The sequence below is a fragment of the Cotesia glomerata genome, linkage group LG5 (genome assembly GCF_020080835.1).
Source record: "Cotesia glomerata isolate CgM1 linkage group LG5, MPM_Cglom_v2.3, whole genome shotgun sequence".
Taxonomy (NCBI): Eukaryota; Metazoa; Arthropoda; class Insecta; order Hymenoptera; family Braconidae; genus Cotesia; species Cotesia glomerata.
This window is the reverse complement of record NC_058162.1, coordinates 21471003-21496021: the sequence shown is the minus strand read 5'-3', so window position 1 is coordinate 21496021 and position 25019 is coordinate 21471003. Positions and strand designations below refer to the sequence as shown.

The following is a 25019-nucleotide window of genomic DNA, read 5'->3' as shown; positions in this document are numbered from 1 at the left end:
TTAAAATAACTGGCCTCTATTTTTTTTAACTAAATAACTTATTTCATTTTCATAGCTTTCTAATACTAGTAATTATCTATTAATACACAACTTATGAAGATAAACGTATACTCAAACAAACTATATCAGTTCAGGATCTTTTTAATAAGATCTGGAGATTGACCAAAAATATTAGATTAAAAAACGCTTCTTAGTATTTATAATTCTCGTAGTCTTAAATTAGAAAATAATTTTTCAAAATTCAATTATCAAATTAATTAAATATGAGTTTCAGTATTTATTATTTTAAACGCCTAACAAAAATTTTATTTGTCACGCATCATTTGTCATTGTTGTAAAATCGTCTTCGGGTGTAATCGATCCAGGAGTTTGTTGTTCCAAGGCGAATTGTTTCACTTTGGCCTCCCAAATGTCTTTTCTGACGAGTACTCTGTAATAAATAAAGATTTTTAATTAATTAAAAAAAATTAATAAAAGTAGAAATTGGAAGAATTTTGTTCTGCTACATTAGCTTTATTTATTTTGAAGAAATAAATGTAAAAATCCCTTAACCATAAAATAAGTTTATACCAAAACAGCGCTGCTGTCTTAAAACCTCTAGCCTGGTACTGATTGGTCGGTAATAAAGGCGGGAATTTTTTTATTTTTAAAATTTTAAATTTTTGAATTTCTAATATTTCAATTAAATGATTTAAGGGGTTAGGGCTCTGAAAATTTGAAGTGAATCCGACAAATACTTTTCAAGTTATTCTACAAATAACAAAGGGCGCTCAAGCACTCCAGAACGCTAGAAAGCAGGTAGCTCTCGAGAGTGTAAAACTTTAAATGCGTTTTTCTCAAAACTATGTTTTCTGAACTGGTGATCACTGTAACTCAAAACCCGCTTATTAGATTTCAATGAAATTTATACAGCTTTCGAAAAACATAAAAATATAGTGCATGATCAAAGGATTTTTTTTTTTCAAAAATTTCGATTTTTTATAAACAATAGGGTGAGTCAAAATTTAATCTTCGAAAGCAACCTTTTAAAATTGAAATTTTGAGTTTCGCTTTTAACAGGAGCTGTATTTGGGTATTTCCTGATATATTTTGGTGTGTCACAATTTATTTGATATTCACAGAATTTTTTAACAGGAGTTTCGTTTAGCCAAATTTAAAAATTTTCAAATTCCAGAAAAATTGCTTCAACATAACTCCTGTTAAACAATTATGTGAGCATCAAATAAATCCTGACACATCAAAATATCTCAGGAAATGCCCAAACCTAACTCCTGCTAAAAGCGGAACTCAAAATTCCAATTTTAAAAGATTGCTTTTAGAGATTAAATTTTGACGCACCCGAATAAACAATTAACTGTTGGTTTTCTCCGAAAATCTAGAGAAAAATTTCCTGAGGCTGCCATTTTGTTAATTTTCAAAAAAAAAAAAAAAGCTTCGATCAGGCACAAGATTATCTATTAACAAAACTAATTTTTTTATCCGATTGATTTTTGATGAATTTCTAAGGATTTATGATGATCACCGTAAGGACCTTTTTTTAGGACTGGATCAATACAAACAGCCATAACTTTTGAAATTATCAATTTTTTTTTTTCAAATTTTCGTGAAGTTAAGTCAAAACATTTTGTAATGATGCCATATTATTACTTTTAAAAAGTAAAATAATTTATTGGTAAAAAAAAAATATTGAAACTTCTCATTTCTTCATGTCTCTGACCACTCCTAACCCCTTAAAATTAACGCAAATATACAATTAACATAAATAAATGTATTTTATGTACATTTTTCAGTGAATTATCAATATCGTAAAAAGTATTGCTGTGTTTTTAGAAGTTTTTTTTTGAGATACTTATGCACGTATTCAAGTGAAGAATTACATTATATAAACAAAATATTTATTTGAGTTTATTAAAATTCTCTTACGATTCATAAAAAAATAAATTTCTGATAGTAGCCGTAAGATTTAATAAATTTTACAAAAATTTAAATTATACATCGTTTAACATAAATTCGTTTTACAAGAAACTAAAATTTCTGTGGAATATAACTTTGCCTATACAAAATATATATTATAGAAAAAAACTAGTACGTGTCTTACACGATACGTAAAAGTAATATTGACTTTCAATTACCGTGCTAATTTTCTAGATTTATTTCACAGATTTATGTTGAATAAAAAATTTATAGCAATAATTATAATAATATAAGTAAAAATACCTTCTTGTATTATCGCTAACAACACTGTCGGGTGCTCCATAAACAGGAGGATTTTCATAAGGATTATAACCGAGCTTTGAAAGCATCGGAGCGATGTCTGGCATGTCCCTGACAACGTCAGTAGGAATTTGTCCGACCCACTTAGTCAAAGCCTCGAGATTCACGGGTTTTATAACTTGATCAGAAGAACGTTCAACTCTATTACATAATAATAATAATATTAGTTAAGGATTCTTAGTGAATAAACAAGGGAATAATTAGATTAATTTTAAGGTTATTGAATTACTTGGATAGTGGAACGCCGCCGGGCTTGTTGATGAATTCCTCATGATGGAGGACGGATTCGTTCCAGGGCACATCGAGCCAATTAAGGATTTTCTTCATCCAATCACGTGGGTGGAGGACTAGTTGTTCATAAGGAACCATCAGGCATCGGCTGGGACCCACTTCTTTGCATTGATCGTACATCAATGATATTGCGTGATTCCATCGCGTGAGACACTGTCTATACGACGATAAATCGAATCCAGTTATCGTTACCTATGGACAAAAATTTAAGGTTAAACTAATTCACTTGCGGCATGTATTATCTTCTTTTTTACTCGATAGGGTTACCATTTTCACGGACTATCTCTTATGGGCTTTTTCTGATTGTTAGTTTTGTTTATCTATTCTGATAAAAAATTAACTTGATTTTAGGAGTCATTCTGGTTTGTAACTTCGAAAAAAAATTGTTTGTAATTTAAAAAAAAAAGTTTTATAGAACACTATTATTCAAATTTTCAAACTGCAATTACTTTTGAATGAATAAACCGTTTTCCACGCGGTTGGCAGCATTCGACGCAGTTTTTCAAATTATATGATATACATTTAAATACAAATTGATCAGATCGGGAATCCCGGTGTAATTCGAAAAAATCACTTTTTTTTTTTATTTTTTTTGTCAACGATAACTCATGAACGAATCAACCGCTTTTGACCAGCTTGGCGGCGATCGACGTGGTTTTTTGATGTTAAGAGCTGATTAGTTTTTGAAATCGATCGGTAAAGCCGTTCAAAAGTTATTCCAAAGAAATCACATTTGAAAATTTTTTTTCACAGTTTTTTTTAGATTTCTCAAAATTTACCGATCCGAATCGGTTCAAATTATATTCAAAATCTAAGTTTAGTCAAGCTCTTTCGAATAGTGCCAACCGCGATGAAATCGGTCAAGCCGTCCTAAAGTTATGAGAGGTTTACACACACCCACCCACCCACACACACACACACACACACACACACACACACACACACACACACATAGTGACAACATCGCGGGAATAGTCAGGGAAGCTTCCTGTGACCTTAAAACGTCGAGATCTGATCAAAACTCGATTTTTGCAAAACGGAGTAAAACCAATAACGTCCTGATTTTTAAAAATTTTCAATTTTCTTAGTGGGAAGTTAAAAAACATTTTGTGTTGCTAGTTTAAAAAAAAATTGTTTGAAAAAAAAATTTACGTGGACTTGCGGATGTCTGTATACCATTTTTTGTATAAAGTAACAATAACTTCTGAAATAACTTCTGAATCAACTAACAGATTTGCGACTTTTAGGGATATTATGCATTAATAAGTGCAACAATGGGTGAATATATCGTTGACTCTGGAATCAGCGTACAAATACCTTTTTGTGAAATATTGGACTTTGGGTCGGGAGCTTTTACAAGCCTGTTGGGATTTACTGAAGATAATTGCCCACCTAAACCGGTAAAACTTTAGCTTTAATAATTCGTTGAAAATATTTGATTAATAATTCATAAGAGTGATATAAGAATCATTCCTTTTTTTATCATTCCTAGAATATACCCGGAAAAAAGAGCAGTTGATTGATTATAGTTTTTTTTGCTCGACGGGCAGAAAGTGTCAACTTTCGGCCCGCTGCGTTAAACGAAGTTGCCCCTTTCTGCCTTCGTCGAGCAAAAAAATAGTATACACGCCACGGGAAGTAAATAAGAAAGCCTCAGATCACATGTTTGCTGACCTCGGCTTCGCTTCGGCCAACAATTACATGTGATCTGAGACATTTCTTACTTTACTTCCCTAGGTGTGTAATATACTATTACGGTAAAGAAACTGAGTCTCGGTTTGAAGCAATAAAATTTTTTCGTACTATCTCGGTCGAAAAGTAGTTTTGGCATCACTTTTATGCCGTGGTTGAGGTCCGTAAGCGCTCTACGACGGCGAGCCGAAAAAATTTTTTCTGCCCTCCAGGCGGAAAGTGGCAACTTTCGGCCCGCTGCGCTAAACGAAATTGCCGCTTTCCGCCTCTGTCGGACAGAAAAATAGTATACAAACCTATGGCAGGAAAATAATAAATATCTCAGATCACATATATGTCGACCTCGGCTTCGCCTCGGGCAACATATATGTGTTCTGAGACATTTCTCATTTTCTTGCCACAGGTGTGTAATATACTATTGATGCACTGACAACGAACCACAAGGCGGCAGAAAGTTCAAGAGTCGGTAGCCGCGTTCATTCTATTACTTATGTTTATAAGCATAACCTTACTTGTGATTGTTATGAATGTATCTATCTTGTCATGTATCAATGATTTTAGGTAGATATTAAGTTAATTACAGAAAATTAATATTTATTTTAATGAAATAAAGCTTGTTAAATATTTAAATTATTAAAAAAAAAAAAAAAAACAAAAAAAACGAGACATATTTTGTATTCTAATAAATATTCTCAAATAAATAAATTCATTATTAAAACAATTCACAAGCAGATTTTTTTACTAATTTTTTTTCTATGCATTTTACGATTGTTATTTCATACATCTGTTTTTTTTTTTACTCTTACAGTTAGAGTTACTTTATAATATATTTATAACTAGAATTATTTAATTAAATTAAGATATTTTGAGAAAGTAGTAATATATTTGTCGATTATGATAGATTATTTGATGCCTGTCTCCCGATCAGCAACACTCGCTTCGCTCGTGCCGCAAATGTCGGGGCAGGCATCGATATCTTTTAATTTACACACGTCAGTTTTCCGTACTTTCGGCCGAGTAGCAAGGAAAATACGGCTGTTCAATTTTAAAACACAGTAACTGTAAAATTTTTATACCTGAATTTTTCTAGTGTTGCTGCATTTTTTATAACTTTTAGACCTCAATTTCAAGTATTTTTTCTTAAAAATATTTATATTCAAGTATTTTCTATTCACAAATCAAACTTTTCATCAATTTGGTGGGCAAACTTTTTTTTTAATAAGAAAAATTGAAAAAAATTTTTAAATGTTAGTTACTGTGTTTTGAAATTGGGCAGCCGAATAGTATACACTACAAGGGCAGAAGTTTGAGAGCTCTGAACGCGCAGTACAGGAATCTCTCAAACTTTCTGCCCTTGTAGGGTAATAGACTATTTTTTCTGTGTGGTTTAATCAATTTGTAAAATTGATGTAAGCTTGCTCGTATTAATCATTGATTATTATTGATTTTCTCTAAATATTTTTAGGGTGTATACGGAAATGAAGCTTTTCCAACAACTTACTTCGGAGATGATTTTCTCTCAAACCAATATAAAGTAGATCTTGAATTTACAGACAAGGATGAACCTATAATGATGAGTATATTCTTTGACGTTCAATAAAACTTGGCAAAATTTTAATGTAAAATGTTCAAATTTTTCGCATTAACAATAATGTAAAGCAAACGTAAATATATAATCAATCTATCATTAACTGCTATGAAAAAGTTTACAATCTAGGCGATCCTGTGCAATCCTAAAAAAAATTGAAAAATCCAAAAGTACACAGAAAAGAAAATTTACTTGAATCAATAAATAATTTTTAAAAATTTCATCTTTGACATTTCTCAAAATCTACCAAACCGAATTGATTCAAATTTACAAGAAATCTAATGGCAAAAGAAATCTTTATTTTTTGAAAATCATTAATTTTCATAGTGGAAAGTTAAAGAAAACTCATTTTTAACTTCCCGCTAAGAAAAATTGAGAATTTTTTTAAATTTGAAAAGTTATTGGTTTTACCTCGTTTTGCGAAAATCGAGTTTTCATCAGATCTCGACGTTTTGAGATCCTCGGCAGCTGTCCTGACTATTCCCGCAATAGTGTCCGTGCGGGTGTGTGTGTGTGTTTTTTTTTTTTTTTTTTTTTTTTTTTTTTTTTTATTATAGAGGAGGTCAAATACATTTACGTATACCAGGACGAGATGTTTGTCCTGGGTATGTCAGACTCGGAAGTCAATATTATTGACAACAATACCGACTAAACATCCTCCTCTCTCTTTCCCCATAGATATTACGGAGAAGACTGGATCGGGACCACGTTAGCCCACATTGAAAAAATATATATGCTCATATATGCTGACAAAAATACATATGCGTCGCACATATAAAATATATACGCCACATAGTTTTTTTTGCCCCCGTATATGCGGCATATATTTTTTTTCAGTACGGGAGCATTACTTCAATCCAGTCCGTGTTGCGTCTCACGACGGTTGCTCCTAGTTACTAGTCTCTTTCTGCGATTTTTCCCTTTAAAAGACGTTGCGCATAGGCTGCGACAGCTGACCAGTTATCTTCTTTTTTGATCATCCAGGTTACTAAGCTCTCAGGGGAGAGCGTGGTGCCAATAGTTTCATCAGTACTGCTTTTGTAGTCCTTCCACCAGTCACACTCAAAGAACGTGTGCTCGACGTTGTCAATTTTGTCTGGGCAGTATTTGCACGTTGGTGTGCTGTGCAGTCTCATCTTAAAAAGATAGGCATTGAACTGCCCATGTCCCGTCAATAGCTGGGTCAAGAAAAAGTCCGTTTCTCCGTATTCCCGAGAAAGCCAGACGTTGATGTTTGGGATCAGGCGTGCCGTCCATCTGCCCGTCTCTCCCAATGTTCATCGGTCCTGCCACTTTTGTTGCGTTTCCGCCTTTATCCTCGTTCTTGCGTCCTTCATGTTTTCGTCACTGTTTTTAGCGTCAGAGTTTCGCTCTCTCAAACGCGAGTAGGTCGATGGGTGCGGCTCCCACAATGACCAATATAGCCGCTTCGGAAACCGTTCGATAGGCGCAGGAAACCCTGAGAGCGCCTCGCCGCTGCACTGCCGCTATTTTTCGTCGGTAGGTCTTCTGTTTCAATATGTCTGCCCATATTTCTGCTCCATAAAGCAGTACCGAGTGGACTACCTCTAGAAGAACTCTTCTCTTTTTGGTTATTGGTCCCATAGTGTTGGTCATGATTCTTGCTAGGCTAGACACCGTCTTGCTGGCTTTCTTGCATGCACTGTCAAGGGGTTCGCGGAAAGATAGTTTCTCGTCTATCATTACCCCTAGATAGCGCAGGGCCCTTGTTGACATCAGTGTTGTTCCTTCCATGTCCACAGCGAATGGTTTTGGGAACCATTTTTGACGTGTCAGAACAACCATCTCGGTTTTATGCTTGGCGAGTTTCAGGTGGTGTTTATCAAGCCAGGTCTCGACGGCGTCAATGGTTTCCCGGACCAATAATTCGGCCTCTTCTACGCTGTCTACTACTGTCGTGACCGCAACGTCGTCTGCAAAGCCCGTTAGCTCTACTTGCTTTGGTAGCGAGATTTCAAGAAGCTCGTCGTAGTCCGCATTCCATAGATCGGGCCCCATTATTGAGCCTTGCGGTACGCCAGCCGTTATGGTGTATTCTTGTGGGCCTTCCGTAGTTTCCGCTTAGAAAGATCGCGTTGTGAAACCGGAGTAGACAATCCAACGTTGAATGTCACAAACTGGTGGTCACTGCCACTGTATTCTTCGGATACAGTCCAGTCTTCGATCATGTTGGTAGTCACTTGGAGTCGCCAACGAAATGTCGAGGATGGACTTTTGGTACTCTGGTCTTCTAAAGGTCGTGGTGCTCCCGGTGTTCAACACTATGAGGTCGAGTCTAACCGTGACGTCAGCGACCTCGTTACCTCTGGTGTCGGAGAAAGCAGCGCCCTACTCAGCCGATTCAGCGTTGAAGTCTCCGGCTATGATGACTTCGCCGTTGAACTTAGTGACCGCATCTTCTATATTTGCCAGTTTCTGTCGGAACACACTAATTCCTTCGTTAGGTGAGAGATAGACGCTCATGAAGTAGGTTGTGAGGGTTTGAATCCAGACAAAACCTGCTCCACTTCCGCTGTTGTTGACGGTAACGTTCTTTGTGTTCACAATCCAAATTGCTGCCGTGCCAGTTTCGTCTGCGAACCATGTTTTACCTTCGATGTTTAGATATTGCTCGCAGATAAAGCAGACGTCGATTTTATCTTCAAAGACACGCTGGCGCAGCAGGTTTTGCGCCAAGGCGCACCTATTCAGGTTGCCTTGTAGTATTCGTGTCATTTCTGCCCTCTTTTGGCTTCTGCAAGTGCTGTGCGGAATGCCCTGCAAGCTCCAGTGCCAGAAATATGGCATAGACCATCCTGGGCATCTTTGTCCGAAGCACAAAGAAAGCATTTTGGCTTCTCCGTGCAGTTTACGGCCTTATGGTTCTCTCCACCACACTTGTAGCAGCACCTGCTTCTGTTTGGTCCCGCACACTGGCGTGTTTGGTGTCCAAAACTAAGACATTTAAAACAGCGGGTTACTTTTACAACTGGGCGTATACGACAGTTCACCCAACCGATCCGTATACGGGCTTTGTCAAGGGCCTTAATCGCACTGGCCTCGTCTACTTCGCAGAAGGCTGCCCGATTTCCTCGTAGTGTGAGTTTTGTCAAATTTACCCGTTTGACCTCCAGGCTGTCAGTGAATTCACGTTTGAGTGCTTCACGGACTTCGCTCTCGGTAGAAATTTCGTCCAAGTCGAGGATCTCGATCGTTGTTGTTAGTGTTAGTGTCTTGACCGTGCCGATGTTTGTAGTGGCTGACCTTACTGCATCGGTGAAAGCCTTGCTGTCTTCGGTCTTTCGAGCCATTTCAAGGAGAACGCCTCCGTGTTTCGTCTTTTTAATAGACTTTATGTCTACGCCCGTCTCGACAGATCTTACCTTGGCCTTGATTTCCTTTAGGATATCAGTATAAGTTTAGCCGTCTACTGGTTGGACAAGAACAGCCTTAGTTATTGTCTTCTTTCTCCTTGGTTTCTTAGAGGCACCCTTACTTGACTGGTTTTGAGCTTTATTAGGGGGAGCCGCTGTTTCATGCTCTTTTTCCTTCTTCTTCCTATTTCGGTCCACTGTAGTCCAGACGTCCTCCCGGGCTGTCTTTTTCTGTGGTGGCTTCTCGATTATTGAAGAAAGGCTGGGCGTGGACCGCTGCCTCTTCTTGTTATTGTCCTTTCCTTACTGTGATCGCTTGATAACGACGAGTTCATGCCCGTTTGCTCGCCTTTCCTCGCCGGCACTGAGATATACCCCCTCTGCACCGTAGAAGATGTTTGAAATTGATCTGGCATTTTCATATCATCTTTTGCTAGGTTTTGGTCCACCCCGAGTATTCTATTTCCTCGGTACCCGACGCATCTGGCGTGCAGATATGCCGGGCATTCCCCTATCCGCCACCTGGGGAGGCGTCCGATGCGGGACCCAGCAAGCCCGACACGAGGTGTGTGTGTGTGTGTGTGTGTAAACTTCTTATAACTTTTGAACGGCTTAACCAATCGGATCGAGATTAGTGGCGATCCAAAGCATATCATTGCCCTTAAATTTTGCGAAAATTTGAATTGATTCCGTCGCTAGATTTTGAGAAATCTTGAAAATAAAATTTTTCAGAAATGATTTTTTCGACTTATCGATTTTCGAAAAACGGGGTAAAACCAATAACTTCCTAGCTTTTGAAAATTTTCAGTTTCTTAGCGAGAAGTTAAAAATTGATTCAGATATTTTTTGTGTTATTTAAGAGTGCATTTGTTGAGCTGAATAAATTTTATATTAATTTCTATAATTGTTTTTGTGTAAAAACAATCGTGAATATTGACTTTTTTTTAAACGCCGGAACCAGAATGACTCCTTAAGTTCGTACTCACGGTAAGAGATTGCCGTTCAAAATTTGATGAAATTTGACATGTTAGTCAATTCTGGTAAGATAATAAGGCCGCTAAATTTTTAAGAAGCTTTTAAGAACCGTTAAAAATATTGACCTTTTAAAGTTTTAGGGTTAAACATAAAGTTTTATAAGAAATTAGAGTTTTTATTTTAATTTACAAAAAGTTACCTTCAGATTTCAATAAAAATTTAGGTGATAAAAAAAATGAAAAATTGATCACTTTTCGTAATTAAAAGCACAGATTCAGAGCATGTGAGTAACAATTAATAAAAAACTTTCAAAAGTTATCTCTGTCTCTCTTTCTCTAATTGATTCAATAATATTATTTTAAATCGTTTGATCATCTTGCATCAAGGGAAAAAAATTTTTAACTAAAAAACAATTGTTCTTGGTTCAAGCGAATTTTACTTAATTCAATCATTTTTCTACTTAATTCAAAATAATAAAATAATTTTTAACTTCCCGCTAAGAAAATTGAAAATTTTCAAAAATCGGGAAGTTATTGGTTTCACCCCGTTTTTCGAAAATCGAGTTTTCAACGGATGTTGACGTTTTGAGGTCCTAGGAAGCCTCCCCGAATGTTTCCGCGATGATGTCCGTGCGTCTGTCTGTGTGTGTGTGTGTGTGTGTGTGTGTGTGTGTGTGTGTGTGTGTGTGTGTGTGTGTATGTACGGCCGTATGTAAACCTCTCATAACTTTTGAACGGCTTGACCGATTTCATCGCGGTTGGCGCCATTCGAAAGGGCTTGACTAAACTTAGATTTTCAGCATAATTTTGATCGATTCGAACCAGTAGATTTTGAGAAATCTAAAAATATCTGCAAAAAAAATCTTTTGAAATGTGCACTGAGAAAACAGTTCATTTAAATGAAATGAGGCTCGTTAACTATAAATAAATCTCTTATTTAAATATCACAAGAAATATTTATTTGATACAAATAAATTGATTTATTTGAGACAAAGTTACAGTATATTTGAATGAAATCCAGATTTGTTTATAGTTAACAAATATTTCTTTGGTGCTAACAATGATATATTTCAACCAAATCAGATTTGTTAACTATAAATAAATGGTATATGATTGAATATACTCAAAGCAATGATTTTTAGTTTTAGGTTAGGAAAGTAGTAAAAGTAGACATATCGAACGTTTGGGGTTAAATGGGCAATTCTTTTGGAATTATTAATTATACTGAAATTAACAATAATACTATAAAGTTCAGCGACGTTTTTAATTTTTAATTTTTTTTTTTTTTATTTATTAAATTAGATCTAGAAAATATTTTTTTAAAATTGCACTTATAATTTTTCAAGTTTTTTACGAATGAAGTTTTTTAAAAAAATTTCTTTTGTAACAATTTTTTCAATAAGAAAAATTCTAAAAATTTTTAGATGACGGCTAACTTAATTTTCATAAAATAACAAACATCTGTCAATTTTTAGGACTTTTATAATAATAAAATTATCACAAAAAAATTTTAATTGATCGGTTAAATTCTAAAAACTAATCAGCTCTTAACATTAAAAAAACACGTCGATTGCCGCTAGACCGGTCAAAATCGGTTAATTCGTTCGTGAGTTATCGTTAACGAAAAAAATCGTTTTTTGGGAATTTTAAAATTCCTTGTTCAATCAATTTAAACTTAAAAGTTCTTCATGAGGCTTTAAAAACTGCATTAAATGCCACCAACCACGAAAAAATCGGTTCATTCATTCAAAAGTTATTGCGGTTTAAAAATTCGAAAAATAGTGTTTTATTCAACTTCTAGCAGATTTTTGAGCTCGGAGAGCTCAAAATGATACGAAAATTATATTTTTGAGCTCGAAGCGCTCAAAAACCTAATAAGTGTAGGTTTATGCGCTTGAGTATGAAATGAGCGGGAAGTTGCAGGAATGACCTTTAGGGTCAACCGTTTTCCTAATTTTTTTTGCTAAAAAAGTCATATAAATGATAAAATGCCTGTTGGTTTCAGGTTTATTCAATTTAATTTTTCAAATGATCTAAAAGTATCAATTTGACTATTATTGACCGCCATCGCACAGTTGTTAATTTTAATTATTACGAATTACGCTTGATGGCGCTTCATTTGAAGAAATAAAAAAGTAAAATTATCCAAGTTTTTAAATAACTAACTTACAAATGGTTATTTCTGATCAAGGCGTGCAATAAATAAAAATAATGAACAATAAAAAAACGAACCTTTCTGGAAATAATGGAATGAACGGTAGCACGGCCATCTCGAACCATAAATAAAAATTTAGCATTCGGAAATAATTCAAGTATATAAGAGCCCATTTTTAGCGTCAGGGGATCTTTATTGCACAGCCGGGGTGCTGGTTCACCGTGTCTTGCAATAATTTCTAAGGAAAACGCTGCAATAGCACTATCCAAAACCTGATGAAGAAAAAAAAATATTAATGAAAAAAAAATATTTATTAATTAACAGGAGCAACCACGCGTTAATTATACGAATACACAAAGTTTTAACGAGTTTAGTGAACTTATTGGAGTAATTAATTAATAAACTTACCTCTTTAGATATACCGGCTTCTGATAAACGGACGTTTTCACGTTCTGATCTCAGCCAATGAGACCCCATCTGAAGTATCCGGGGGATTACTCTTGTCTCTTGTCCACATCTGAAATAATTCATCAGTATTATCATTATAATTTATTGAGTGCTGTTTTAACGATAAACTGCTTATCACTCATTTTATTATGATCTAATTATTTTTATCAAAAAAAATTTTTTTTTTACCTCACGTCTGGATGAGCGTCTAACATTGCCCTCATTAAGGTGGTCCCTGATCGTGGAACACCACCGATGAATATTAATGGCATATTGCGGTCATAAGTGTAAGTTTTTTTGTCTAATTCTCCTATAACGAATTTCTGCAACAAAAAGTTTATGATAAATTTTAGTCTAAAATTTATTCAAATAAAATTATCAAACAAGTTTACAGTTTTATAGAGTTTTATTGAAGAAAGAAGAAAATTTACTCCAAGAAATACGGAAGTGTCTCGCACCAAGTTCACATTTATTCGCTTTGAAATTTTTTCGCATTCATGGCTGTATTGGTAATAAGCTGTTCTACATTCTATAACGATTTTTAGCGTACTAAAAAATATTTTTTCGAATTTAGCTGTTTATTTCTTAATAATATATGCACTGAAAAAAAAGTTTAAGTCCTATGGGTATACTCTTTTTTAATTAATTGGTATTGCGAATATGATATAAAAAAGTTTAAGTATTATCGCAATACTCTGTTTAAGTGAGTGACATATTTTCCGTACGATACTATTGCAAGTTCAGAGAGTATAGCAAAAAAAGTTCCCGCGTAAGACTCAGTGCGTACTTCGCTTCTTTTTTCCCCGTATTTATATACTGTGTTTATACCTTTAACCTAAACATCGTTTTTAAGAGCATAAAAAAAATATTTATATAATTGACATTAACAATAATTATTTATGGATCCGTGGGTGAAAAATAAATTAATTGAGTGGAATTAATCCTCCTATCATCAAGTGTTTGAAGGTATACCTTACATATATGTAAGCTATAATATAAAATTACATATATGTCATTTTATAATGTAAAATTTGAACACATTGTCAACCGAGGTTAACCTTTATTACAATAATTGTAACATCCTAACATTAGTGTTTTAATCAATATTTTTTAATAAATAAAATTTAAAAAATTAAGAAATTAAATACATAAATAAATAAAAAATTAACATATTTGAGTGTATTGCGGTTATGAGTTTTGCGGTGGCACTCAAAGTCGGTTTAAGTGTATGACTTAAACGAGTTTTAGTGTAGCGCTTAAAAATATTGCGTTGAGACTCAAATATTGTATTTAAGTCTATTCGCAATACCAAGTATTGTATATCACTGAAATTTATAAGTGTGAGACTCATACTTTTTTTTTCAGTGTGGGTAGAAAACTAAAGAAGAAATAAGCGCCACATGTTAAGTTTTAATTACGTAATTTCTTAATAATTTGTATTTGAAGTCAGGGTTAAAAATAAAAAAATGTGTCAATACTTAGAAGTTACTATTAGAAAATAGCCATAGGGGCGCTTTGGATGACGTCATAGAAGTCGTCAGTAGCGCAATTATTGACTAAACGTTGCAACAGATCAAAATAACAATGATTGCTTGATCGTTCACACTCCGGTTTTAATTTTAAAATGTTTATTACAAAAAAACTAAGCGTATTTAAGGGATAATTTTTATTTAAATTTATTTATATAGGGTAAATGCACCAGTTGTTGACCGGTCACCAATTAGTTGACCGATGTATACAAAGTTAATTAATTAATATTTTATAAGGATTTTCTTTTCTTAAAGTATTAAAATAAAAAAATTTGGCATTTAATCATCATTATAAATAATTACGCGATTCATTGCGCAGTGATTATAGCTTTAAAAAAATATTCTGAGTTTGTTTACAACGCGACCAGCCATAAAACGGTCAAAAATAACTAGCGCACAATTGGGAGGTGAGTGCATTTCATCATTAATTGAGTGATATTTATCGGCATAATATAAAATGATTTAGTATTATTATGTTAATTAAAGATCAGATTCCAACTTTTATGGAAAAATACAGTAAAATTATCAGTTTTAATATTATTTTAAGACCGGTCAACTATTGGATCCGTCAGAAGCCCATTACCCAGTAAAAAATTTATTTGGTCATCTATTAGACTCTCTGATTTTATCGCAATCCAATTAATGACCGTATATTTATAATACAAACTTCTTAACCTCAAAATTAAATCTGTCAAGTGTTTAAAGTACTTTAGTCATTCAATGTTTCGTAAATATAAAAATAATGATTATAAAATGTATATTTATAATTAAAATAATACTTAAAATCTTTTTTGATTATTAAATTTTATTTTGTTATAATTTTTTTAGTGAACGGTTATATCAAAGAACGAATTATTAAAAGAAAACATTGCTAAGCAATTAAAAAAAAAAAAAAGAGTTACAAGTTAGTAAAAAAGCTTTAATTGAAAAAAAGAAGAAGAAGAATAAAAAAATTTCAAGTGAATCAGAAGAATTGTCGACATCAAAATGAATTTGTGATTATTTGTGACCTACAGAAATGTGACTTTATGTTAATTATTGCTATTATTTATATTATTTTATAAAGAAGTTCGATTTAAAATTATATTGTCAGTTTAGTTTTGTTAAATATGTCGTTAATACTTCAGAAGTACTGAATAAATTTAATTACATACATGTAGTTTATAAAATTACTTATTATTTCAGCGGTCAATTAATTGGAGAATGGTCGGTCATTTATTGGGTTTCTTCGGTCAATAATTGGTGATTTTAGTATTTTAAGATTTAAATAACAAAATTAATACCATTTTGTTAATTTTTATTATAAATAGTTATTAATTATTGTTAATTAAGTATTTAACTTTAATAAAATCCATTACAAATTGTAGTTAATAAGTCAATAGTTTTTTTAAAGCTTAGTACAGAAAAAGAAAACCTTAATCGGTCAATAATTGGTGCATTTACCCTAGCTACGCGAATCTATATTACCTCAATTGGTAGTTCTTTTCAAAATCTGATTGCAGATATCACAAAAGAGTGTTCAAATACTGAGGTTGAAAAATTTGGAATTTTGAAGTGATGTTATTGTTTTTAGCTGCTATTCTCTCTGACTTTCTAATGTCTGGAGGTTCTTCTTCAAAAAAATTAGGAAAACGGTTGACCCTGAAGGCCATCCCTGCAACTTCCTACTACTTTCGTAATTAAGCGCTCGAAATTGCATTTATTATGTTTTTGAGCTCTTCGAGCTCAAAAATATAATTTTCGAGTAGTTTTGAGCTCTCCGAGCTTAAAAGTCTGATAGAGGTTTAATAAAACACTATTTTTTGAATTTTCAAACCGCAATAACTTTTGAATGAATGTACCGATTTTCACGCGGTTGGCGGCATTCGACGCAGTTTTTCAAACTCTAAAATATATTTTCAAACACAAATTGATCAGACCGGAAATTTCGGTGTAATTCGAAAAAAAACACTTTTTTTCGATTTCTTTCGTCAACGATAACTCACGAACGAATCAACCGATTTTGACCGGCTTCGTGGCGATCGACGTGGTTTTTTGATGTTAAAAGCTGATTAGTTTTTGGAATTGATCGGTCGAGCCGTTTAAAAGTTATTAAAAAAAATTTTTTTTTGCAGTTTTTTCAAGATTTCTCAAAATCTATCGGTCCGAATCGGTCCAAGTTGTATTCAAAATCTAAGTTTAGTCGAACCCTTTCGAATAGCACCAACCGCGTTCGAATCGGTCAAGCCATTCAAAAGTTATGAGAGGTTTACACACACACACACACACACACACACACACACACACACACACACACACACACACACACACACACACACACACACAACTGGACGACATTCCACCTGTCACTGAAGAAGAATTGTTGGAGGCCTGTAATCGGGTAGGAAATAATAAAGCGCCGGGATTGGACGGAATCCCTAATATAGCCTTGAAAACCATCATAAAGGCAGCACCAACATTATTTCTAGACGCTTACAACGCATGCCTCAAGGAGGGGACTTTTCCTCGTAAGTGGAAACAGCAACGGTTAGTACTTTTACCTAAAGGAAAGAAACCGCCAGAAGAACCGCCATCTTACCGACCACTCTGCATGCAAGATACGGCGGGTAAGATATTTGAGCGTATCATCCATCAGCGAATAGATGCAGTAGTCGACCCACTCTTGGCAGACAACCAGTATGGATTCCGGAAAGGACGATCAACCCTGGACGCGATCAACCTGGTTGTTAATACGGCCAAAGAGGCAATCGCAGGAACTAGATGGAAGGGTGGAACGAAGAAGTACTGCCTGGTGGCTGCCTTGGACATCAAAAATGCTTTCAATTCCGCTAATTGGGACTGCATCATGCAAGCTCTCGACGAGAAGAACGTGCCAACATATCTTCGCAGACTAGTGATTAGCTATTTTACAGATAGAGTGCTGAAATACGATACAAAGAATGGTCCGAAAGAGTATGATCTAACCGGTGGTGTGCCACAGGGCTCTGTTCTTGGTCCACTTCTGTGGAATATCATGTATGACGGGCTCCTGAGACTGAAGCTTCCAAGATGTGTCAAACTGGTAGCGTATGCGGATGATGTTGCCGCAGTGATCGTCGCCAAACACCTCGACGAGATTCAACATCTGTTTGACATCACTTTTGAGAAGATCAACCAGTGGATGGATACAGTGAACCTACAACTGGCCAAGCAGAAGACCGAAGCAGTGCTTATTACCAGCCGAAAAGAAGTTGAAATAATTAAGCTAAAAGTCGGTGACCGAGAAATCACATCACAACCTCATATACGATATCTGGGAGCAGGAGGCTACTATTGTCATCAGTAGTCACATCGGTGCTCACCTACGGAATATCCATTTGGGCTGACGCACTAGAGGTGCAAGATTCATGGAGAAAAGCTAGACCAAAATATCGTATGAGTGCCCTACGAGTTGCAAGCGCCTTTCGAACAATATCAGAGGAAGCAGTGTGTGTCATTTCCGGAACTTTGCCGCTCAGAGTCCTAGCTGAGGAAAGACGGAACCTTTACCAACGAAAGAGGACAACCACACAAAGTGCCGAGGAACTCAGAGCTGAAGAACGGCAGAACAGCATCGCACGATGGCAATCGCAGTGGGACGCCGCGACAACAGGGAGATGGACACACCGTCTCATACCGAAGATCGACGTTTGGCTAAACCGAAGTCATGGCGAGGTCAATTACTATCTGACGCAGTTGTTGTCGTCAGGACATGGATGTTTTCGGACGTATCTTCACCGCTTCAAGCATGATGATTCACCGGAGTGCCCGTCCTGCCCAGGAATCAATGAAGACGCGGAGCACGTTTTCTTTGAGTGCCCACGATTTTACCCAAAGCGAGATGAGCTGGAGATGATCCTAAAGAAGAAAATCCAACCAGAGACAATAGTAGAAGCAATGTTGTCATCAAGAGCCTCCTGGAACGCCATCAGCACATTTGCAACAGAAGTCCTTATAGACTTGCGTTCCATCGAAAGAAGAAGAGCAAATGACAACAACTAGAAGAAAGGTAAAATAACACCTTAGCTACCAGAAGAAAGAGCAGTAGCTAGATCCTCCCCTCACGAAGTAATGCCTAACGGCGGTTTCCATGAGGGATTAGGGGAAAGAGGAAAAGGGGTTTAGGGTTTAGTGGGTAGGGGCGCTAGCGTCGAGTTTTAGTATGACACTGCGTCGAGTCGCCACATATCCAGGCCAAACAACTATGCCTAGAATCCGTAAAAAGGATTCCCCCTCCTTAAAACACACACACACACACACATACAGACATACAGACACCATCGCGGGAATAGTCAGGGAAGCTTCCTAGGACCTCAAAACGTCGAGATCTGATGAAAACTCGATTTTCGAAAAACGGGGTAAAAACAATAACTTCCCGATTTTTGAAAATTTTCAATTTTCTTAGCGGGAAGTTAAAAATTTCTCAGAAACTTTAGTTTACCACCATTGAAGAGTTTGTAAAGAAAAACAAGCTAGACAGTAACGTCTTTTAGACTCAATCGTAAGCCAGTTTAATGATTGTCTCAAAAAAGTGATGTTTATCTCGTCTTAAATTGTAGATAAACCAGATAGAGTTATTTATAAGATGTTGTAGTTTATAGTTTAATATTTTGGATTTCAGATTTTTAGTCGATTCACTTTATCGTGGTACGGGATTAATAAGGTAAACATTTATTTAATTAATTTGAAGTTTAAAAAAAATATTTTGGCTTTAAGTTTGTATTAACGAAATAAATATTTCAAGTCTTAAGAATAAAAATTAATGAAAGAATTAAGTGAATATTTAATTAACAAATGGAGACTATATCTTATCAACGATCAAATCAAGCTAATGACCCGCAAAGTACGTAATAACTGGTACTATTATAATATCAGTTTAATTACCGACACGTACAGTTCTTGAGGCGGTAATTTACCGCGACTCAAGTCGATTTTACTACCGAATTACCTTGGTACGCGCTTTGTTCTCAAGTCGACAACGCAATTTGTACGTAATTTACCTTTTCCTTCTTGACGTCAATTTTATGCCAGATGCATATGTAGAGCACATAAGCGCTTGTAAATTTCCGTCGAGCATTTCCTCAATATAAGTAATATACACACTAACTACTGGCTCGTTATTGCGAACTATAGCGTGTCTTGTGACTATAGCTACAATGACATTTTGCATCTTTACGACTCGTCTCCTCTCGAATGACATAGACGAGTTATTTTGCGCTAAGTAGTAATTTATAATTCAAATCCATGGAGAATATTTATGTCACTTTTGTAATATCTTTTATTAAATTTAAATTTTATTTTTTACATATAAATTGGTTACTTTAAATTCTTATTAGAGTATTTGTGATAAAATATTGCGGAAATTTATTTCTTATAATTTTTTTTTAAGATAAAGGTCGCATTTTTATTAGTTCGATAAAAAAATAATAATGAGGTTGATGTTAGGGTAGTTGGAGGGAAAAAATGTCAACTTTACTTCAATTTGCCAATCATAAGTTTAAAGTTCAAACTAATTATTCATAAAAATTATTATTAGTAAAATAAGTACGAAAGAAGTTTGTACAAAGTTTACATAAAAAATATTAAAAAATCAAAATTCAATATCTATAACAAAAATAGTAATAATTTTTATAAATAATGAATGAATTTCTATCAAGTAATTTCTACATAAATTACTCATCATTACATGGACATGTCTATTCATACGTGAAAAAATTCTGATAAATCCACGCCGCGTGAACGTGAGGGCCTTAAATCCACGCTGCGTGAATGTAAAGGACCTTATATTCACGCGGCGTATATTTATCAGGATTTTTTTACGTGTAAAAAGATACTTCTTCATTATAGAAAATTCTTTTTAATCGTTTTTTAACTTTCCGCTAAGAAAATTGAATATTAAAAAAAAATGGGAAGTTATTGGCTTCACCCCGATTTTCGAAAATCGAGTTTTCATCAGATTTTGACGTTTTGAGGTCCTAGAAAGCGATTCCGACGATTTTTCCGAGGATGTCACTATGTCTGTATGTGGATGTGTGCGTGTAACGCTTTCATAACTATTGAACGGCTTGACGGATTTGATCGCGGTTGGCGCCATTCAAAAGGGCTTGACCAATTTTAAATTTGTTATACAATTTAGACCGATTCGGGTCGGTAGATTCCAAAGAATCTAAAAAAAATTTTTTCAAATGTGGTTTTTTTGGAATAACTTTTTAACGACTTTACCGGTCGATCCCAAAAACTAATCAGCTCTTAACATCAAAAAACCATGTCGACCGCCGACAGACCAGTCAAAATGAGAAATAAGTTGATTGATTCGTGAGATGTCGTTGTCGAAAAATTTGGAACAAGTCATTTTTCTCATATAACTTCAAAATTTTTTCTCAGATCGTTTAGTAAGTAAGAAATAATCTTTTCGTGCTTAAAAAACTGCGTTAATTGCTGCAAAGTGCATCAAAATTGATCAATTCATTTCAGAGATATTTGATTTTAAAAAATTCCAAAAAAGTGTTTTTTTAACATAACTTCCAAATTTTATGTCGAATTGTTTGGTACGTAACAAATAATAAATAATATTTTTATGCTTGAGAAAATCTGCAAGTTCCATAAAAAACGATTGATTCGTTTTGAAGATATCGTAGTTAAAAATTTTCAAAAAAGTATGTTCTCTATAATCACTATAATTTCGAGCACGAAGAGCTCAAAACTTCGGAATAGATAATTTCTCGAGCGTTTTGTACATAGCGAGAAATTTCAGGAATGGCCTGCAGGGTTAACCGTTTTCCAGATTTTTTTTTTTTCATTTAACAGTATAAACGTTCGCCAGTCATATCAATTGTGTTAATTAAGGTATTTTCTGTATGTATGTATATATATATATATATATATATATATATATATATATATATATATATATATATATATATATATATATATATATATATATATTAGGGTGGCCCAAAAAAACCGGCTATTTTTTTTTTTTTGAGTCTCGAGTGGAAAAATGCTAGTTTTTGATGTTTTAAGAACCCTCTCCAAAAGACAGCTTAAAAAAAAATTTTTAAGAGGTCACTTCAAATTTTTTTAAATTTCAAAAATCGTCAAAAATCGAACTTTTTTTTTTTTTTAATTTTTTTTCTCGTTACGGTATAATTTTATACACTAAAAAAAATAAGTTTCTGAAAATTTCAGTTCAAAATTTAAATTTTGAAAAGTTGCTCATAGTTTTTTTCAATTTATTAGTGCACACGCAGAAAAAAATTTTGTTAAGATAACCTAAGATATGTTATGGTAACAAATGAATTTGTTAACACAGAGATAACAAATTATATGTTAAAATAACAAAATTTAGGTTATAACAAGTTATTGATATGTTATAACAACAAAAAAGTTTTGTTACTACAGCAAAATCTTTAAGTTGATTCGACAAAATACTTTAGTTGGTATAACAATTTTTTTTGTTGAAATAGCAAAATTATTTTATTAAAATAACAAAGAGGATTTGTTGGAGTAACAAAGACAATTTGTTGAAGTAATAGAGAGAATTTGTAATAATAACAATGAGAATTTGTTGCAATAACAAATAAATTTGTTACAGTAAATTTTATAAGAATACATTTAAAAATACGCTGTAATCAGCTATATAGCTGATTTGGAAAATATTTTGGCAACAAATTAGTTTTGTTATTGCAACAAAATCACATTGTAACAGCAACAAAATCATTTCGTTGCAACAACAAAGTCATTTTGTGATAGCAACAGAATGATTTTGTTAGGAGCAACAAATTGATTTTGTGATTTAACAAACTGGTTTGTTAGTACAACTTGAAACATTTTGTTAATGCACCTAATGGATTTGTTGTTCCAACTACACTTATTTGTTACCACAACATATTTTTCAGTTATCCCGTCTTTTGTTATTTCAACAAAATTGTTTTATGCGTGCATTAGTTTAGATTTTTTCGAGCGATCTTTTACTATTCAAATTAAAATTCTATGCATTTTTTTTTTTAATTAGTACAATAATCGATAAAAATATACCACGAGATGAACTAAAAATCAAGCACAATATAGAAAAAATAATTTTTTTTTAATTTAATAATTTTATTTAATCAAGTTCCAAGCGTGGGTTTGAACCCCAAACTGGTGCCAGAAACCATCTTGGTTGAAATTTGACGTTTGCCGCGTAGGTTGAGATTTTTACAAACCAAAAAACTCCCACCGTACCACTCCCAACAGTTAAAGTCGGCGATATGACTAATTAAAGAAAAAAAAAAAAATTATGAGCGACCTTTCAAAATTTAAATTTTGAACTGTAACTTTCAGAAACTTATTTTTTTGGATGTTTGAAATTTAAAAAAATTTGGAGCGACCTCTTAAAAATTTTTTTTTAAGCTGTCCTTTGGAGAGGGCTTTTAAAACATCAAAAACTAACATTTTTTTACTCGAGACTAAAAAAAAAATATATTCGGTTTTTTTGGGCCACCCTAATATATATAGAGATGTGTGTACTAATGTCATCATATAAGTTCAAAATGAATATAATAGAAGCACATGAAGTTCGAAAAATGACTCAACTTTCGTTCGTTGAACGTAAAGCACAACCTCAAACGCTTCGCGTTATGAGGCGTGCAAATTTAATTAACTGATAGCCGAAATAAGTTAATTATAATTGAATAAAATAAACAGTATTTAGCTAAGATCTGCAATACAGTTCTTCACAAAACCTAATGAGAAGATTGAAAGAAAAAAGGAAGTTATAAAATTAAATTTTTCGAAAGTGATTGTATTCACAAGGAGATAAGAACTTGAAAAGTCAGACCATAAATCATTTGAAACACTTTTGTTTACATAAAAATGTCAATTGATTCAATATGATTAATGTTTTGCAGAGTTTGAGGAATCAATTTTTTTTAGTATTTATAACTTTTAAAATTAGTTTTTGTTACTTATAAAATTTGTTCTTGTATTAAAAAATTAGTATGCGTTCAGAATAAAAAATAAGTCGAAACAAAATGTACTTATATAGAGTGAAGTGAAATGAATTATGGATGTTTTGAAATGGCAAAAATGTAGTACTAGTTTTTTACTTCTAAAGTGGAGTACAAGACATCTGACGGAGGCTGAGGAGACAGAAAAAGATTCAACTATGACCTGAGGTATGACAAATTTCAGTGCCGCAGGTATAAACGTGCAATATAATCCTAGACTTGTTACAACTCATACATCACTTAATTTTTTTATTTTATTTTACTCTCGCTCATCTTCCGCTCCTTTTCCTTTTAGTCACCCGCGTTTGGTTTCTTTTTTTTCAGCAACTATTTCTGTCTCGCTTTTCAATTCTTTTTTTTAAAATATCCGGCAACAAAGTTACGAGGAAATGAGTGCAAAATGCCAAAGTAGAAAACTTTTATTCGACAAATCAAATGTTCTAGTTTTTATGTATTATTATTATTTTTCCGCTATAAAACTCTCCGTTTTAATGTTTCTTTTCTCAGCCGTAGTTTAATTAATTACTTTTCCTCGTATTGTTTCGTATTTTTCGTTTTTTAGAAAGAATTAATTACAGGTCAATTTTTTGGCATAATTCTACAAAAATTCCATCGCTTAATTTATTGAAAGTAAATTTTAAAGCAAATTCAGAACACAATTTCATTAAAGGTTCATGCTATCGTAAAGTATAACTCTGCAAAAAATTATTGTTAAAATCCCTTTCAATTTTTTATAACAAAAATTTTAAACTTAAAACTGAGGCTCAAACACTTCCGCAGCCATTTTTTCTTTGTTCTATTTCAGAGGCGCTCTGTCGGGCGTGCCACTGGTAGTTTCTAAAAAGGCGAGAATCCAAAAAATTTGAAATGTTAAAAAATATAATTCTGATCAATAACAAAATCAGTTAATAACAGTGAAATTTTTCATTTATTTCAATTGCCAATTAATAAAAATTAATAATTAAAAAAAAATTATTCAATTTGTCAATTAAAAGAGAAAATCTCGGCATAATTCATATTCTTATCTTATCTCATACTTGATAAATTCCATTTTATCGTGTACGTGTCTGCTTATATATTCAAGCTTTATACATACAAACGATAAGATTACGGTTTGAACGTTAATCATCCGGGAAATCGATTCCGTAGCGAATAAAATTGGGAATTCCGACTTTATAAGTACTTAGATTTCAGATAATTTCAAATACTTATCGCCTATACTTTTTCTTCATCTGCTTACTTTCTTCTGAACATGAAATATAAAGAAACTTTCAAAACCTTTTTCGCCATTGTCTGTTCCAGAGCTTAAAAAAATCTCGCGCTATACTTTATAATTTTTGGACGACTAAGCTGCTAATAATATTTCATCATTAACATTTGTCACCGTTATATTTTACTATGTAATTTGTACCGTTAAATTATCACACATACAGGCTCCTTTTTTCCTTGGTTGAATTTTTTTTCTCTCCACTTGTCTGCGGGTAAACCGCGTTGAAAATGAAATGAGCGATTTATCTCGTTGAGTAGAGAGGTCTACTCTCAAGTTTGTTTCTCTCGTATTTTTCGTTTTTTTTATTTTTTATAATAAATCATAAAAATGTTCATATTTTTTTTTCTTTTTAAAATTTACTAAATTTTGCCGACACGACAAATATTTACAGTTTTTTTCAACTCTAATTAAATTAGTGTA

The 25019-nt window shown here is 33.5% G+C and overlaps 1 protein-coding gene across 2 annotated transcripts in view; it reads right to left on the bottom strand.

Moving 5' to 3' along the window:
* Positions 1–248: 248 nt before the first annotated feature.
* Positions 249–25019, bottom strand: part of LOC123265550 (protein-tyrosine sulfotransferase) — a 279719-nt gene continuing 254948 nt past the window's right edge. For both annotated transcript variants that reach the window (XM_044729352.1, XM_044729353.1), the window contains 6 exons: positions 12985–13118; positions 12757–12865; positions 12426–12620; positions 2504–2757; positions 2218–2415; positions 249–430 (listed from right to left, as the gene is read on the bottom strand). In XM_044729352.1, the coding sequence (XP_044585287.1) occupies positions 313–430; positions 2218–2415; positions 2504–2757; positions 12426–12620; positions 12757–12865; positions 12985–13118 (1008 nt within the window). In that variant the 3' untranslated portion in view covers positions 249–312. The remainder of the gene's footprint in view (positions 431–2217; positions 2416–2503; positions 2758–12425; positions 12621–12756; positions 12866–12984; positions 13119–25019) is intronic.